The sequence below is a fragment of the Eulemur rufifrons genome, chromosome 16, assembly GCF_041146395.1.
Source record: "Eulemur rufifrons isolate Redbay chromosome 16, OSU_ERuf_1, whole genome shotgun sequence".
In the NCBI taxonomy this organism is placed as follows: Eukaryota; Metazoa; Chordata; class Mammalia; order Primates; family Lemuridae; genus Eulemur; species Eulemur rufifrons.
The window spans coordinates 87,426,650-87,443,779 of NC_090998.1; the positions used below are offsets into that span (position 1 = coordinate 87,426,650).

At 60.4% G+C, this 17,130-nt stretch overlaps 1 protein-coding gene and 1 pseudogene across 1 annotated transcript; one reads left to right on the forward strand and one right to left on the reverse strand.

Moving 5' to 3' along the window:
* Positions 1-792: 792 nt before the first annotated feature.
* On the reverse strand, positions 793-10,979 carry SOX10 (SRY-box transcription factor 10). The gene is made up of 4 exons (XM_069489669.1): positions 10,762-10,979; positions 9,778-10,295; positions 5,103-5,371; positions 793-2,694 (listed from the first exon to the last, which is right to left on the reverse strand). The coding sequence occupies exons 2-4, from the start codon at positions 10,212-10,214 to the stop codon at positions 1,991-1,993; spliced, it is 1,410 nt and encodes a 469-aa protein (XP_069345770.1). The 5' UTR covers positions 10,215-10,295; positions 10,762-10,979; the 3' UTR covers positions 793-1,990.
* Positions 10,980-12,932: 1,953 nt separating this feature from the next.
* LOC138397338 (uncharacterized) lies at positions 12,933-13,741 on the forward strand (annotated as a pseudogene).
* Positions 13,742-17,130: the final 3,389 nt, after the last annotated feature.

Sequence of the window (17,130 nt, forward strand, 5' to 3'; positions counted from 1 at the left end):
GGCTTGAATGACATAAAACCCTTGGCAAAGCTCTTGACCAGGGAGCACTCATTAAATGGTACCTCTCACTGTTATGAGCTGGGTATAAAGAAGAACTTCCAAGCATCAGAGCTGTTCATCAGTGGAGCGAGATGGTGACGAGATTTCCCCTGTCCCTGGAGTTATGTGCTTGTGAGATGGAGTGGTTCCTGGCCCCTGAGTGCAGGTTGGAATTCTGCTGAGAACGGAGCTCTTAGTGAGTAAGCACTTAAGGATTAAATTGCATGTCTGACATCCTTGGTTTAGGCGTGGACACAGGCAGCTGCTAGGAAGGCTCTGCTGACTTCTGGCATGGGCCCATGTGTGTGTGCGGGGGCAGGTGGCAAGTGGAGGGGTTCGGCAAGAGGGCCCAGCCAACATCCTAAAGGACAGGCCCCTGGCTGCAAAGAAGGTGCCAGACTTGACCCACCTCCCTTTCAAACACCTGTCCCTTGAATTCTTTGCAAACGCCCCTCTGCTGGGTGAGCTCTGAGTTCCAGCTGAGCCAGGTAAGAGTGAGTGGCCCCCTGTGGTGTGGGGCAAGGCCCCCATCTGAGGCTTTGGTCCCTGAACTCAGACTGACCCCACTGGGGGTCAGTTAGATGCCAGCTGTCCTAACCCACTCCATTGTTCCCATTTTCTTAGCGGGGAGAGAGAGACCTTTGGATTATCTTTCCTTTGCATTCTACTCATAGCTACTCCAGAAAGCGGTTGAGAAAGCCCATATACAGGGACAAGAGACCAAGAGACAGGCCGGGTCAGGCCCCAAGCAGGTAACCGGAACCTTTATTATGTGGAGTGCTTAATGCAGAGTTAATAGGGGCTGGAGTGGCTGGGAGAGGGGATAGGGGAGAGGGGACTACTGAGATAAATAAGAGGGGACAGTAATGAGTTACATGTGGATTGTGGGGTTGCAGAACAGGAGAGTGGGGCAGATACAGCTACGTACTTTATTCAGATACCACTGGGAGGCAAAGGGCAAAAGGCAAGGGCAGAATGTACGTGTCAGGATTTTAGTGTCTTCAGCCTGCGGCCAGCAGCCTGGGTGCTGGCCCTGTGTCTCCTCCTGGAGCCGAGGGTTTGGGCCTGAGCAGCTGTAACTCTGGGAAGCCCAACGGCTGACAGAACAGGGGCCACGGGGGCTAGTGAGGAGAGAGGGGTTGGCCAGGAGCCCAGGGAGGAAGGCTCCGTGAATTGTCTCTGAATCCTTTCTTGGAGCCCCTGCCTCACCTCCTGGGATGTGCCTCAAGGTCGGGGAGGTTGCAGTGGAGGAGAACTGGGGGCTCTCTTGATTAGACAAAGAATGAGGTTATTGGCACGGAATTGGATCGGGGGGCCACTGTGCCAACTCCTTCCTGCATTCAGGAGGGGAGGGGGCATTGAAGTGATGAGAACTAAGGAGTCTCCCCACAGCCCACGCTCCCCACGAGTCTGTTCAAAGCTGTCCTCAGCCCTCCAGTGGCAGATATAGCCAGCTCTAGGCACTGGTACAGGTCTCTGGGTGGCCTGGCTCTTAGGCACCGTGGCATAGGTGGCATGGGCATGTGCGATCCCTACTCTCCAGGAGAGAGGGAACAAGCATGCATAGGAGCAGCAAGGCCTCCGATGCCCATTCAACCCCGGGTGCTTCTCCCCTCCCCAGGGAGGGTGAGCGGGTCCTTCTCAGGTCCTGGGATAGAGGGTCATTCCTGGGGGGGAAGGTACAGCCCCTCATCTTTCAGTCTGTGGGCAATAGTCAACCTCCTCCTCTGCCCAGCCTGTTCGCTCAGGGCTTTGCTGCTGGAGCCTGGATGGGGCGGGTGGGTCATCAGGGTAGTGAGCCAGACAAAGCCTTCCCTCAGCTGTCAGCCTCTGCAACCTCCTCCCCTGCCACCACCAGGCCTGAGATGGGCGAGGAACAGGGCACAGGCTGGGGGAAGGGACTCGGGACCCAGGAGGGGCCAGGCAGGGCGTGGTGGTGACAGGGCCCCCTTTAAGGCCGGGACAGCGTCGTATACACTGGCTGCTCCCAGTGTGTGGGGCTGTGGGACTGGGGCCCTGAGGGGCTGGGGTCAGAGATGGCCGTGTAGAGAGGCCGCTGTGAGGGCCCCATGTAGGAGAAGGCCGAGTAGAGGCCAGAGGCCTGGCCTGAGTGGCCATAATAGGGTCCCGAGGGCTGATGGTCAGAGTAGTCAAACTGAGGGCGGGAGATGGAGGGGAAGGCCGAGCCGTAGTGGGGCAGACTGAGGGAGGTGTAGGCGATCTGCGAGGTGGACGGCTGGTCAGTGTAGTGTGGGGGCCCCTGGGGCCCCGCGGTCTCTGTCTTCACCTGGGCTTTGGCATCCACACCAGGTGGTGAGACTGTGGGTAGAGCCACACCTGGTGGCTTAGAGATCCAGGCAGAGTGTCCACTGGCCACGGCCAGGGCGCTGCCCAGCCCATAGCCAGCTGCTGAGTAGCTACCCACGTGGCCCGGGTGCCCGTTGGGTGGCAGGTACTGGTCCAACTCAGCCACATCAAAGGTCTCCATGTTGGACATTACCTCGTGGCTGATCTCACCGATGTCCACGTTGCCGAAGTCGATGTGAGGCTTCCCGCCCTCCCCCATGGAGCGCCCATCCCGCTTCGGGTCTGCCTTGCCCGACTGCAGCTCTGTCTTTGGGGTGGTTGGAGGTGTGGGTGGGCCATGGCTCTGGCCTGGGTAGAAGAGAGACAGAGAGAGACAGCATGAGGGGGAAACAAGGTCAGAGGCAGGTGGGTACACGTGGACTCTGACAGTTCACTTTCAGGCAGCAGGAAGGTGAGGTGCCTCCAGGAAGCTGAGGTCTGATCACTGCGCTGACCTTGTGAGTTTCACGTGTTCTGGCAGCATGAGTCGGCATCTGTTTATATACTGGTCTTGGATTGGTTTCTAGCTGCTTATAAAATGCTCAAATCTTAGGGATGGGTCCGGCCTCCACCTTCTGTTCCCCACCTCCTGGAGAGGCCTGCTTCATTTTGAAAGACCTTTCCTGTTGGCAAGTTCTACCTCGAATCAGCTTCCCTGCGCTCCATCCTCCCTGCTGCTGTGGCTGCCCAGCTGCTGACCCCGGGCGGTCTGGCCCCCAGCCTCTGTGCTCTGCCCACCCTCTTCCCCGAGCCTCTGCTGCCGGCTGCTCTCCCTGGCTGAGCCTTGCTCGCCCTCCTCTCTTGACTGTCAGTTTCACTTTTGCTGGCTTGCCTGTGCCTGTGCCCTGCCTGGCCCCAAACAGTGCTATGTGCCCTCCTCCCAAGCCTGCCCTGCTGTGCAGCCCACTGACGGGCCCTCGGCTTGGCGTGGGCATTGTTGTCCTGCTGTTCCTGAGCTGGTTCCCTCCTTGTTCACGAGGGCACTTAGGAAACTGATTCTTGTTCCTTTGTCTGTTCATGTCTCATTCACATATTCGTTCAACAAACACATAGGGGGCACTGCTAAGTGCCAGGCACTGTGCCAGGTGCTGGGGATACAAACATAAATAAAACAAGTCCCTGACCCAAAAGATCAGAGTCTCAGGGGAGATCCAGAGCCCCACACATGCCTAGAGTCAGAAGTGATGGAAGACGGGATATGCAAGGACTTGGGAGACCAGAGGAAGCCACCTGCTGCCCTGAGGGTTTGGGGACAGTCTCATCGAGGAAGCATGACTGGAAAAGTCTATGCCCACAGTTTATTCTGAGGTGGTTCTGCACGTGGTCCAGGGTCTTCTGGGGTGTGTGCGTGCGCATATGTGTGTGTGTCCCTGAGTCTCTGAAGGCGAAGAGTACATGTGTGGGAGGGATGGCTAACAGGCATCCCGTCGGAGAGAGCGCATGTCGTGGCCTTAGCAGACCAGGAGCTCCTCAAGGGCAGGCCTGTGCTGCGTCCCTCAGACCAGAAGGCAGCGCCGAACCCGGCACTGGCCAAGGCCTCCAGACTTTGAGAGAGCTGCCTGGGTTTCTGAATCCTGGTTCTGTCACTGGGCAAATCCCCAGTCTTCTCTTAACTGGTTTCCTTACCAGTCAAGCAGAGATAATACCAAACAGCTCAGACACTGCCTCCTTCTGGAAGCCTTCCTTGCCAAGTCTGGTGGGTAGCTGGATGTTTCTGAGGACCTGACTAGATGGACGGGTGGATTAGTCCTCCCTGGAGGCCGGGCCACCTCTGACTCTGACATGGGCTTCTTGTGCACTTGTTTCTTCCTGCACTTAACTTCACTTGTTTTCATCCCTGCTCCGCCCTCTAGACTGTGGAGCCCTGCGGCCAGGGGCCACGGGCTTCTCTGGTTGGTACCCTGGTGTCTACTCCAGTGCCTGGCACAAAGTAGGGCTCAGAATGTGTCTTCTGAAGGCCAAGCTCTGCTCACTGAGCAGTCCCGTGTGCCAACATGTGTACAGCACTTTCTATATGTTAGGAATACACGCCAGGCAACTGTGGTGCCAAGCAGAGGCCCTGGAGCCAAACTACTCGGGCCCAGATGTCAGCTGTGTGGCGGGTGACTCTCAGTCTCCTGGTCAGTAAAATGAGAGTCACCCACCACACAGCTGAGATCTGGGCCCGAGTGGTTTGGCTCCCTCATCCCACTGTTCATGACGATTGAATGAGTTAATGTACATAAGCAATTATCACAGTGCCTGGCATATACGAGGTGCTCAATTAATGTTAGCTGCTATTGTCATTGATGAGAATTAAACAAGGCATCTTGTGTCTGGCTCATCCATGGCATGGCTCAACGTCACATGCCATGTCTACCCTGTCAGAGTGGGAGGAGGGACAAGGCGATGACTCCTCTCTTCCGTTTGACCTTCCATTTCTCAAAACTATCCTGTCCCCGCCTTTCCTTGTATCTGCCCCAGCCCTTCTCACCCCGTGGCCTCTGCAGCCTCAGCTGCCTGCTTTGCCCAGCAGTGGTGCCCCCTTGGGTCGGCCCTGGCCAGCACCATCTTGCCCAACCACCTCTCTGGGCCACTGCGCCCCCCTCCAGGTAACTGCACAGCCTGGCAAACCTCCCCCTGCCAGGGCAGTTGGGAGCACCAGGGTCTCAGGCCACCCAGCCTTCTCTCTCCACGGCCCAGGCTCTCCCGCCCCCAGTTCTGTCCTCAGCACTCACCTGAGGGGTGCTCAGGGTTCCCGTCTGACATTGGGGAGCCCTCTCCCGGGTGCCGGTGGTCCAGGTGGGCACTCTTGTAGTGGGCCTGGATGGCGGCGGCCCCGCCTTGTTCGGCCTCCCCGCCAGGACACTCGGCCTCCCCCTGGGCTGCCTTCCCGTTCTTCCTCCGCCTGGGCTGGTACTTGTAGTCCGGGTGGTCCTTCTTGTGCTGCATCCGGAGCCGCTCGGCCTCCTCAATGAAGGGGCGCTTGTCACTTTCGTTCAGCAGCCTGGGTGGAGCAGGAGGGAGGACAGCAGAGGGGCCAGTGTGAGTGCCAGAGTGCCCCAGGCTGGCTTCCCTCTGAGTGTTGGTCCTGGAAGACAGGAGGGCAGGGCCTGGGGCGGGGCTGTGCCCTGTGGTTTACGGACTGAGAGATGTGAGGCCCCAGTGAGGGCTGTGATCTCTCAGCCCCTGGAGGGTGAGAGAGGGGTCACCTGCTGCTCCTGGCCGCCCCTGAGGAGGAGTTAGAGGTAGGGATAGAGTTTTACAAGGGGCAGACGCCAATTCAAGGAAAGGAAAAACTTTCTTATTATCACAGCTGTCTGCAAGTGGAATTGGCTGCCTCGTTTAGGGGGTGAGCTCCCTGGGAGTGGAGGTGTGCAAACAGAGAAGCAGCATGGCTGGGAGAGGCGCCCAGTCTCTGCTACTTACTAGCTGTGTGTATGACCTTGAGGAAGTTACTTCTCTGAGCCTGAATTTCATCACCAATAAAACGAGGATGATAATATCTGCTTCACTGGGATGTGGGATTGGCCAAAATAATGACGGTGAAGTGCTTTGCACCAGGGCCCCGGGGAAGGGGAGGTGAGCACTTTGAGAAATAGGTGCTATTCCAATGCTGCCTGGGCGGGGCGTTGGGCAGGAGGACTTACAGGTGGGCCCCTCAACTCTGGAATACTGATTTTGTGAATTCCAGGGTGGTGCGTCTGAGGGGCGGGGTGTGAGTCCCCTTCTTTCTGTGGGAGGCAGAGGGCAGAGGAAGCTAGAGTCTCTTCCCAGGCCCTGGGACAGTCCCCGAGACCAGCCCACAGAGGGAGGAAGCTCTGAAGCTGGTTCCCCTGCCCACCGACTCCAGCCTCAGGCTAGGGTTCGAGAGTGGAGGGGTGTTCGGGGCTTGGCTGCCCCAGGTGAGGAGGGCAGGATGCGGGACCTTGCAGAGGGGGCTGAGGGGAAGTCCCCAGACTCACAGAGTCCAAGACTGAGGGATGTCTTGGTGGGAGCAGCCCCGACCCTCTGTCCAGAGGGCCTCCCTCTCTCTCCAGCTGCCCCACCCTCACACCCCAGTGGGTGCCCTCTTCCCCCCAGACAGCAAAAGGCCAGTCCTCCCTCCCCAGGCTGGGAGGGGGTGGTCATACCAGGCACCTCCTAGGGCGGCAGCATTCCGCTGCAGCTTAGCCTCCCGTCTGCTCCCCCGCCCGCCCCGCCCCAGCCCAGCTTTCTCCGAGGGTCCCTCCAACCGAGGCTCCATCGGGCTCAGCATACACATTCAGGACGGAGGCCCCTGGGCAGGACTCCGGGAACTGGGATGCAGACGCCCTCTCTGACAGCTGGGATGGGGAGGGGTGGAGCAGGCCCCAAGGGTGTGGGGGAGAACCGCACGGGGGAGCAACTCAGGCAGCTGGGGCCTCAGAGCAGAGGCTACAGGATATCTGGGGACACTGAGCTCACTCTTGCACCCCATCCTTCCCTGTGCCCCTGCCCAGCTCAGCCAGCAATCAGCAAGGAAACGGCAGGGGCCAGAGAGAGGGAAGGTCCAACACTGGATCCCACTGTCACCCCCCAAGCTAGTTCCCGGCAGTAGTCTAACCCTGACAGAAACCTAATCCTGCCACATGGCCGCCCGACCCCAGCCCTAAGCTCAGCCCCCTCCTTCACCAGCGCAGGCAGCTAAGGCCACCTTCAGCCCCAGCCCCAGCTCTGCTCAGGACCTCTCACTCCAGACCTACCCTGCCCACCACATCATCCCAGCTCTAACTCCAAACTCGGTCCTCATTTGCACGTTCCCATCTGCCCTCTTTCCTCCTGGTCTCCCAGGTTTGGAATGGGGTGGGGAGAGGGTAGGCTGGTTCCCCACCCAAACTGGAAGCCTGGGGGACTCCCGAGGTGGGGCACTAATGCTGCTGTATCTGTCCTTCTGCCAGGCCAGTGGCATAAGAAGACTTTACCTGGGGAAGGGCCTGTGGGACTTGGGGCAGGAGAGGCCAGGTGAGCCCCACCACATGGAGAGGCTCCAGCCTGTGACTCCCTTTCCAGTTTTGGGGCTCTGGTTCTTTCCAGGCAGGTCAACCAATGCACAGCCTCCGCCATGTGATCGACATCCGGTAGTCCTTCCCCAGATGGACATCAAAGGTTAGTGGGGCTGTCGGAGCTCACGTGGCCACTTAGGACCTGGGCTCTCGTGTGTGACCCCACATGCCTGGGGGCACCCCCTAAGCCTGTCTGCATGTCTTTCTCTTTTCAGTTTTAGGACCCCCATTTTCCAGTTCTGCCTACCTATCCGCCCCCCTTCCCGACATCCTGGCAGGCAGGAGCTTGGGAAGGTTTCAGGAGAAGCCCCTGGAGCAACTGGCCAGCCCAGCCCACATCCAGATGTCCCTCAGGACTCCCCAGGGTCCAGGTGGCCACAATTGTTGCCATAGCCCTTGACCCTTGCCATTGTTCTGCCCCTTCTCACTGTTGGGGGGTGGGGCGGGTCCTCAGCAAGCAGTGCCTGCTTTCCTGGTTGCCCCACCCAGGTGACTCCTGAGCTTGAGTGGTGGCCAGCGACAAGCCCTCCTGAAGGGAGCCCAGGCCCAGGGTTCTGGGCTGGGGGAACTGGGTCAGGGACAACAGAAGGGTCAATCTTAGGCCCTTGGCAATGGGAGATGGTGGGAGAACGGGGGTCTGTCCCTCCTTTGACTCTTGTTGGGCTCAAGCTGTGGTCTGCTGTTAGTCCCCAGGGCACACTCTGCCCACCTGTCTGTCTCTCCTGCTTGTCTGTTTCTCATGTGCCAAAGGTGCTGGCCTGGGACAAGCCCCACCCAGATCTGGGTGGATCTTGGGCAGAGGAGCTAGCTGTGACCTAGGCTCTTGGGCAGAGCTGGACTGTTGGGTGCTGAGGGCTTGTGGGATGGTGAGGGGCACCAGGTCTTCAGCAAACACATGGCAGGGATGGGGTAGAGGCTGGACGGGAATCTCTTGATCCCTTGGGGAACCTCCTGCTCCTTCTACCACTCTAAGCCTTTGGTCCTCTAGACTCAACCTCCACTGTGCTGGGGCCAGCGAAGGGCAGGACAGCAGGAGGGAGGCAGGCTCCTCTGACAGAGCCCAAGCTTTCCGGAACCCGGCTGTGCCTCGCTCTTGCTCTCCTCTTCCTGCCTCCCCAATGAACTCCTGACCTCTCCCTAGAGTGAAGGGTGACCTACCACTGTTGCCAGGGACAACTCGGGGGAAGGCCTCTGGTAGAAGAGTAAGAGACCTCAGTTCTGGCCCTGGGTCTGCCACCAACTGCTATGTGACCTTTGCGGTTCCTTTGCCTTTCTGGGCCTGCCTCCTGGGCAGTCTAGTGGGGATCAGGTGACCTCTATGGGCTGGCATCTCCTGGAGAGCAAGTTCTCACAGCTGCCCTGGACTCCTGGGCTGGGGTAGGGGGTTGCCCTGCTCCACACATCCTGGGTTGAGGCTTGGCAGACCTCCTCCATGGGGGGATGTATTCCCCAGAGGTTTGGGCTGGTCCCAGGGACCCTGGGACTCTGAGGTACCCTGGGCATGAAGGAGTAGCCAAGGTTTCCTCCTGGCCAGAGTGCTCGGCTCCAGTTCTGGGGCTGGGGGGAGGTTGCTCAACGTTGGGTGGGGCTCTGGCAAGGAAGATGGCGCTGAACTGGGAGAGGGAGGAAAGGAGAATGAGACCAGCTTGGTGGCTGTGGGACAGGGCGGGAGGGGAGTCCCCTCTCTGTGTGTCTCCTCCTCTGAAGAATCAAGAAGCCCCCAGCCCAAGGGAGAGTGGGGTCAGGAAGGCCCAGAGAAGGCTGCTGGGGTAGGATGGGACTCTGCAGCGACAGACACATTTGTCCCTAGGCAGTTCTCCGTCCCTCACTCTTTCAAAGACTCCCCTCTGAATTCCTTGTTTTCCTTGAATCTCCCCCAAGTTCTCCGTCTGACTGCCTCAGTTTCCCCGCATCTCTAGCCAGGCCTTCAGTTCTTTTCCAAAGGTTTCCCCGCATCCTCCTGACCACTGCAGACGGCGGCAGTGGCCCCTCGAGTGTGCGTGTACGTGGGGAGGGAGCTGGTGAAGGCCCGCGGTGTGGAGCGCCCCACCATTCTTCCTGCCTTCCCTAGCAAGCCCCCCCCCAGGCCCACGGCCTGCCCCGGCAGAATTCCGACCGCAAGGGGGCGCCCTCCCGCCCGCGTCCGGGCGGGCAAACCTGGCCTAGGCCTCTGGGGTTCCCAGTTCCAGGTTCGGAACCATAAGGGGATACTTGTGGTGGAAGGGCGGGCACGGTCCCCACACCTGGCCTTCCAGCCCCATCCAATGAGGCGGCTGGCCCCATAAGGCCCAGGCAGGCCCCGCGCTGGGGGGCCGGAGGCCGGGCCGCCCAGTCCAGACTGGATGCCCCGCAGCTAGCGGGCCTCGGGAGGGGGCGGCGGGGTGCTCACCTCCAGAGCTTGCCCAGCGTCTTGCTGAGCTCTGCGTTGTGCAGGTGCGGGTACTGGTCGGCCAGCTTCCTGCGCGCCGCCTGCGCCCACACCATGAAGGCGTTCATGGGCCGCTTGACGTGCGGTTTGCTCTTGCTGGCACCGTTGACGCGCACGGGCATGGGCACCAGCGTCCAGTCGTAGCCGCTGAGCACCTGGCTGACCGCCTCGCGGATGCACACGGGGAACTTGTCATCGTCCGCCTCGCCGTCCTGCTGCTCCTTCTTGACCTTGCCCAGCTCCCCAGGCCCGGGGCTGGCTCGCAAGGCAGATCCGCCGCCGCCGCTACCGCCGCCGTCGGGCCCCAGAGAGGGCGCGCTCCCCGGGGACAGGCAGCGGGGCTCCTCGGAGCCCACGGGGCTCAGCTCCACCTCCGATAGGTCCTGCTCCTCCGCCATGTCGCCCCCGGCCGCAGCCGCCGCCTCGGCCACCTCCCCCGGGCCTGCCGCCGGGGTCCTCGCAAAGAGTCCAACGCCCACCTGGACGGGAGGGAGAACGCGATGGAGCTGCCGTGCGTGCAGCCCCGAGGGCGGCCGGGACGGGACGCAGGCACAGCCCCGAGGTGGCGGCCCTCACTGCTCCCGCTAAACCCAGTGCAGCCGCTGGGGCCCGCGCACATGCCAGACCCTAGGTGGGTGCGTCCCTCCTCCGCGTCTTCCCACCACCTGGTCCCAACCGTCTCTTGGTGTGGGTGTTTTTTTTTTTAACCTCCTTTTTTGGGTGGAGGTTTGTTGATGATAGGAAGGAAAACGGACCTTTTCTTCTGCGCTAATCCCAGCCCCTGGAATTTCCCACCTTTCCTCTCACCTTTCCTTATTCCCTCTGTCTGCCCCCACGGAGTCTAGAGGACCGGGTGGGGCGCGGGTGCGGGCGTCAGCCTCTGTCCACCCCACAGCAGGGTCCCAGGCCTGGGCCGGGCCGGGGAGGAGCCGCCTGCGCACTCACCTCCTCGGACCTCTCCTCCAGCCTGGGGCTCGTCCTTAGGAAGTGGAAAACCGTGTCCCAAGGTGTGCGGTCCAGCTCGGGGCTGGGGGGTGACGCTGGTGGGCAGGGAAGGAGGGGCTGGGGGGCCCTGAGCCTCAGGCCACGGCCTCGTTAGGACGGAGCCTGAATCCTTACCACCAACCACCCTGGCCGGACAGCCCGAGACTGACTGAACGACTGAGCCGCTGCAGAGGGCTGGGGAAGGAAGGAGGGGGAGAGGGGGGAGGGGGAGAGGAGGGAGGGAAGGGCAGAAGGTGGAGCCTCCAGCGCTTTCCTTCATCCCCAACACTCAGGGCTCCTCCACCCGGCCCAGGCCCCCCCCCAGCTCCCTGCCCTGCTGCCCGGGCCCATCTCGCTTGGGCTCAGCCTGGGCTTAGTCAGGGAGGCGTAGGAGTGGGGTGGTCAGGCCAGGGAAGGAAGAGGGGGCCATGGACAGGGTCACAACCTGTTGCTTGGAGGAAAATTGGGCCCAATGGGGCCCCCCAACCTCCGCCTCAGGTGGTGGGATGGGCGTTTGGCAGGGACTAGGAAGAGAGGTAAAGTGGTGAGGGCCTTGGGGACCTGGGTGGGCGCTGGCCCGGGCTGCTTCATTTGAGCAAAGTTGCTGAGTGCCTACTGCATGCTGGACACTGCTACCCGGCCTGCGTCACCCTGCCTCCCGCCCCTCCCAGGCTGCCCTCCCTGCCCCGGCCTGTACAGCAGGACAGAGGTCTGTCTCAGCACAGCCACCCCAGCTCGGCCTGCGGTCCCTTTTCTCCAGATACCCAGCACCTGCAGGGGCCCGGCTGGCTCAAGGTGGGGACACAGACTGAAGTTCCCAGGAGGCCAAGGTGGGCCTGGGGTGGGGTCCTGTTGAAGTTGGTCCCAGAGGTGTTCTGGGGTCCTCCTTCCTGAGACACAGCTGCTTTGCGTTGAGCTCACCGTCTCTTGGGGGGAGTGGGGGAGTCCCCATCCTAGTTGTCAGTCCTGGTTGTGACCGAGTCCTCCACTCCCCCAGCTGGAGCAGGGGTGGAGTTGCCCTGCCTCACTTTTCCCTCCCCGCTGACCCCTCCCTGCTCAGTGTTCTTCCCTGCCGTCCTCCCCTGGTCCCTGGCCTCGCCTCTGCCTAGGCCTCTCCCGCAAAGGTCTCTTCTCAACCTTAGGCAGCTCCACTTGGTGAGGAGGCACAGGTGGGGTGTGCGTGGAGGGACAGACGCAGCCTGGGCCACGCTAGTGACCACGTCTGGTTCTGCGTTCCTCAGCGGCCGGGCAAGGCCCCAGGCCCACACCCAGGGGTCCTGTCTGGAGTGGGGCTGGCAAGGGGTCTGGGGAGCAAGGCCTCGTGCCTGGGAAAGGCCAAGGGGTGGGGGTGGGTGGCGGGACACAATGAGGTAGTCACACAAGGCAGAGCATGTTGGGGGTGGGGGGAGCGGACATTGGAACACACACACACACGCACACACGCACACACACACGCACACATGCTCTCACATACACAACCGGCCAGACAATCGGGCCAGTGTGTCTGGGGCCTCGGAGCCCAGTGAATTAGGAGTTTGATAAGGGTTTTCTCTTTCTCTCGCTTGCTGGCCTTGGACAATCTCCCCCCAGTTTTCCTCGACGCCACCCCCGGCGCTGCCAGCCCTCCTCCCCCCGCCTCCCTTCTCTTCCCTGTGCCCAGACTCTTGTTCGGGGCCTTGAAACAGTGAGCTGTCTTTGTTCGAAATACAGGTGAACGGCAATCATGTGATTAACACACACACACATAAAAAGCTTTTTAACAGCGCCCGCCCAGCCTCAGAACCGCCCGGAGAGGAGCCGCCCTGGATGGACAGAGGGACGAGGGACGAGCATCCAGCCAGTGGAGTCCCGGCTGCCCTGCAGCCGCCTCCGACACCCGCTGCTGCCCGCCCGCTGCCCGCCTGCCTGGCCTCTCTCTCCCGGTGGGTCCCCATCCCTCCTTCCACCCCTTGGTTCCTCCTCTTCCAGGGAAGGCCCTCCCTGCTCCTTGCTGTGTCTGTGACTGCCCAGAGACCCCCTGGGGCAGGGAGGGGTGGCTATGGAGGGAGAGGGCCTGGGGTTGGGAAGTGGGGTGTGGGGTCCCCTCTAGCTCCCTGCCCCCTCCCCACCCTCCTCGGCCCAGCTGTGCCAGGATGGGGGTGGGGGTCTGCAGAGAAGCCACGCTAGACAGAGGGGGCCCTCCCTCCCTCCTTCCCTCTCTCTCTTTCTCTCCCCCCTCATCCCTGCACAGACGCTGCCTTCTGCTCAGTGCTGTGCTGGGCTTTCTGCTGCAAGGTGCTGAGTGAGGCAGGTGGGCCTCCGGGGGTGTGGGCAAAGGGCTGTCAGATGACCAGGGCTGTGTGTGTTGTGGGGGGTCCCTCGCTGTGAATACATCCCTCCCCACCAATCTGGCAACTGGGATCCCTCCATCCCATCCCAGGCCCCGGGGACCTAGTTTTCTCCGGCAGGGGAGGGTGAAAGCCCCAAATTTATCCCTGGAGAGCGGGGAGTTTGCAGAGGGGGAGTGATCCCGGCTGAAGACACCTGGGCCTCTGCCCCAGGCTGACGTCCAGGAGGGCCAGTGCCGCCTTCTCTGCTCTCCCTGCTTGGTGTGAAAGGGGTCCCTTCACCCCTCATTCCTGACTCTTCTCCAGGGATGCTCGTGCCCCCTTACCCCGCCCCCCAGTCAAATCTGTCTGTCCTGAGATGAGGGTTTGTCCCCATCCTTGGTGAGGTGTGACGTCTGGTGGGCTCTGCGGCCTGCCTTCTCTCCTGAGTGATTTTGCCCCGGCAGAGAGGGGCCCAAGCCCCGAGTGTGACCATAGGAATCCAGTTTCCTTCCGTGGGCGGAGGGGCCTTTCGGGAGAAACAGGGCTTTCCTGGCCCCAGACTGGCTTCTGTTAAGGCTGGTCCCAGGTTTACTGAGAGGAGGAAGGGCGAGGAATCTGTCTGTCACATGTGAAGCCCACTGATGCCACTGCCTGGCAGAGCCGCCTTGGGTCAGCAGTGACCCTTAACCCCTCAGCTCCCGAGTCCTCTTCCTTAGGGCGCTGGTCCTGCTTTGTGGAAGGCTCGAACTGGGGTTCCCCACCCTGGGTTGCATGTCCCTCGTCTTTCACACGGGGCGATGGTCACACTTCCTCCCTGTCTGCCCCCCCGGACACACTGAGATGAAGGTCAGGACATCTGCTGCTCGCAGAGCTGGGGCTGTGCAGGGGTGAGGGATGGTTCTGGTCAAGTGGAGCCTCTGCCTCAGCCTCGGGTTCCTCACGTGGCACCAGCCTCTCTTCCTGACTCAGGACAGTGCTGACGATGGGACAAGGGGACGCAGGGAAAGCATCCGGCACGTGTAAGCGCCGTCTGGATGCAACCTGGGGGTCCTGGCTGTCCTCTCACCAGTTCCCCTAGGCCGTGTCCCCCCCTGCCTCCCACGGGGCGCTGGCTCGAGACTGGGGCTGGCTTCAGTGACTTCTCAGGCGGACCCCTCAGGTCTGGGTGGGGCTGAGACCCTGCCTTCCTCACGAGCTCTCAGACAACTGCCTAGGGTTGGTTCCAGTTCGTGCTGCCCTTTGGAATCACCTGTGGAGTTTAAAGCAAATACTGAAGCCCAGATCCTAAATTCTTTTTTTTTTTTTCCTTTCCAGATCAGACCTTAGGACTCAGACAGACTGGTTAATTCTAAATTTCTGGGGATGAGGTGCAGACATGTTTATTTGTTTTGAAGTTCCCTGGGAGGCCTTGCTCTGCCTCACAGGGCTCCCCGCAGCCCTGAGGCAGGGAGTGGCCCCCTGCCAGAGCCATGCCAGGGGGAGGCGAGGGGGTTTGGGCCCAGGACCCCAGAGCTGGAGGCCAGGCCTGCAGGTTATACTGAGTTTCAGGGTGTGGCAGGGGAGGGCCTGTGCACTGGGGGGTGGACAGCTGATGGGCGCAGTTAGGGGTCAAGGGTGGAGACAGAGACAGAAACCAGGCTGGAAGTTTTAGCTCAGTCTAGGTAGGTGAACTGGGGCATACGTAGGGGCTCCCTTGAACAGTTTCTAAGCCACCCCCACCTCTGCACTGTGTCCTCCTGAGGCTGGGATATAGGGGAAGGTGACCTGGAGTCAGGAAATCCTGCCACAGGTACCCAAGTGGCCTTGGACGTATTATGCTATTAACCTCTTAGGACTTGGTTTTTGCATGTGTAAAATGTTGATGATTTTATATGCTCACTATATCCTCAAGTGGATGAGAGAGTTAAATAACACACACACACACACACACACACACACACACCCTAGCATAGTAACTGCTCAATAAATGTTAGAGAAAGTAACTCAGTCCTGGGAGGTGCGGAGAGTGCCCACCTCAGGTCAAGTGCACAAGTGTTTACCGAGCAGCCCCTGTGGCCTCACCTTCAGGGGTTTATAATCTGCCCGCTGAATCCCAGCATCAGAGCGTGGTGGTGTGTGACGAGCTCCTCCCTCGTGGCCCCCCCTGCAGCGTCTCCCCTTACCAGTGAGGGCGGCTCCAGAGGGCCTGGGGCTCCTGCCATTCGACTCCATCCTCCCGCAACCCTCTGAGCAGGTGCTGTTGTTATTCTCATTCTAGGAGGGAAACAGAGGCACAAAGCGATTCAGCAATGCTAGCTCACCCAGCCGATGGTGGTAGGGTGCAGCTTGGGACCTGTGGTGTACTCCCCCCCTCCCAGTGTCTGCCCACTTTGCTCTATGGCCCCGAGGTCCAGGCATAGCCACAGGCCCGTGGCCTCCTCCTCCTCTCCCGCTGGGCCTGGTGCTGGCTCTGCCTCCCCCTGGAGCGCTGTCCCTCCCTCTGTGCCACTGCTCAGGGCTTGCAGCCCAGCTGAGAGCCCCTCTTCAGGGACACCCTCCTGGTCGCCTCGGTTGGAATCTTTTCGTCTGTTACTTTCCCTGTTTTGTCTATTGCTGGAGGAGGAGGCACCTTTGCATGTGTGTCGGCTTCTTGCTGCACAGGCCAGTCTCACCTCCTGTTGGGAGCCCCTGAGGGCAGGGCCATGCTGGACCTTGGCTCATCTTCCCCGAGTTGAGCTGCTGTCACAGTTCCAAGGAGGAAAAGACCAGGGGGGCTGAAGCAGACAGGAGGGGCTTCCTGGAGGTGGAGGGCCTGAGCCCTAGGGGAAGAGAACGGTATTCCAGGGCCTGTCCCAACAGGGGCTCTCTCCCCTCCCTGCTTCTGGCCCAAGCTGAGGGTCCCGGACCCTGGTCAGGGAGGCAGTTCCCGGGGCCTGAACCTTCCTTCCCTCTCAACCACACCCTCTCCGGGAACCAGGAAGCTGGGGCCAGTGCCCAGCGCTGCCTCGGGTGCCCGGCCTCTGCCCTCTTCTTAGAAGCCTTCAGAGGAGACTGCCTGTTCCTGTCATCTACACCCAGCTGCTGGAAAGCCCTTCCTGCTGTCTGCCCTGCGCCTCCCAGACTGCTGTGCTTCTGTGAGTGTACGCTCTGTGCAGGGCAGCGGGCCAGGAACCGGGCAGGAGGGGACGGAGCCCAGCCCTGGCTTTGAAGAGCTCGGGGCTTGATAGGAGAGACCTGCAAGGACCGGAACCTGGCACAGATGAACGGGAGGCTGGAGCTGGGCCCTTGGAGCCCTCAGGGCTGCGGTCGAGTCCCACTGGCTGCAGAGGCCCTGTATTGCCTTGGCAGGCTTCTTCCCGCCCTGGGCCTTGGTTTCCCCATCTGTAAAATGAGGAGCAGGCTAGATTATCTCTGAGGGCGTTTCCAAATCTGATAGCCCATGAATTATATTTCAGAACAAGAGGCCAGTGCCAGTGGTACCTCCAACCGTGGTGGTCCTCAAGACAGTGACACGTATCTCCTGAAAGACAGTTGCGTGGGCGAATGCATTTGGGAAACCCTGCTTCCTACTTCTTTTTAGAGATGCAGGGCCTGTTCGTGTGTTAAAAGTTCTAAGTCCAGCGGCTAAGAAACACTCTTTGGGCCGGGCGTGGTGGCTCACGCCTGCAATCCTAGCACTCTGGGAGGCCGAGGCGGGCAGATGGTTTGAGCTCAGGAGTTCGAGACCAGCCTGAGCAAGAGCGAGACCCCGTCTCTACTAAAAATGGAAAGAAATTAGCTGGACAACTAAAAATATATAGAAAAATTAGCCGGGCATGGTGGCGCATGCCTGTAGTCCCAGCTACTCGGGAGGCTGAGGCAGGAGGATGGCTTGAGCCCAGAAGTTTGAGGTTGCTATGAGCTAGGCTGACGCCACGGCACTCTAGCCCGGGCAACAGAGTAAGACTCTGTCTCAAAAAAAAAAAAAAAAGAAAAGAAAAGAAAACGAAACACTCTTTGTTTAAGATATGAGTCCTCAACTTATTTCTATTATTAATTTTTG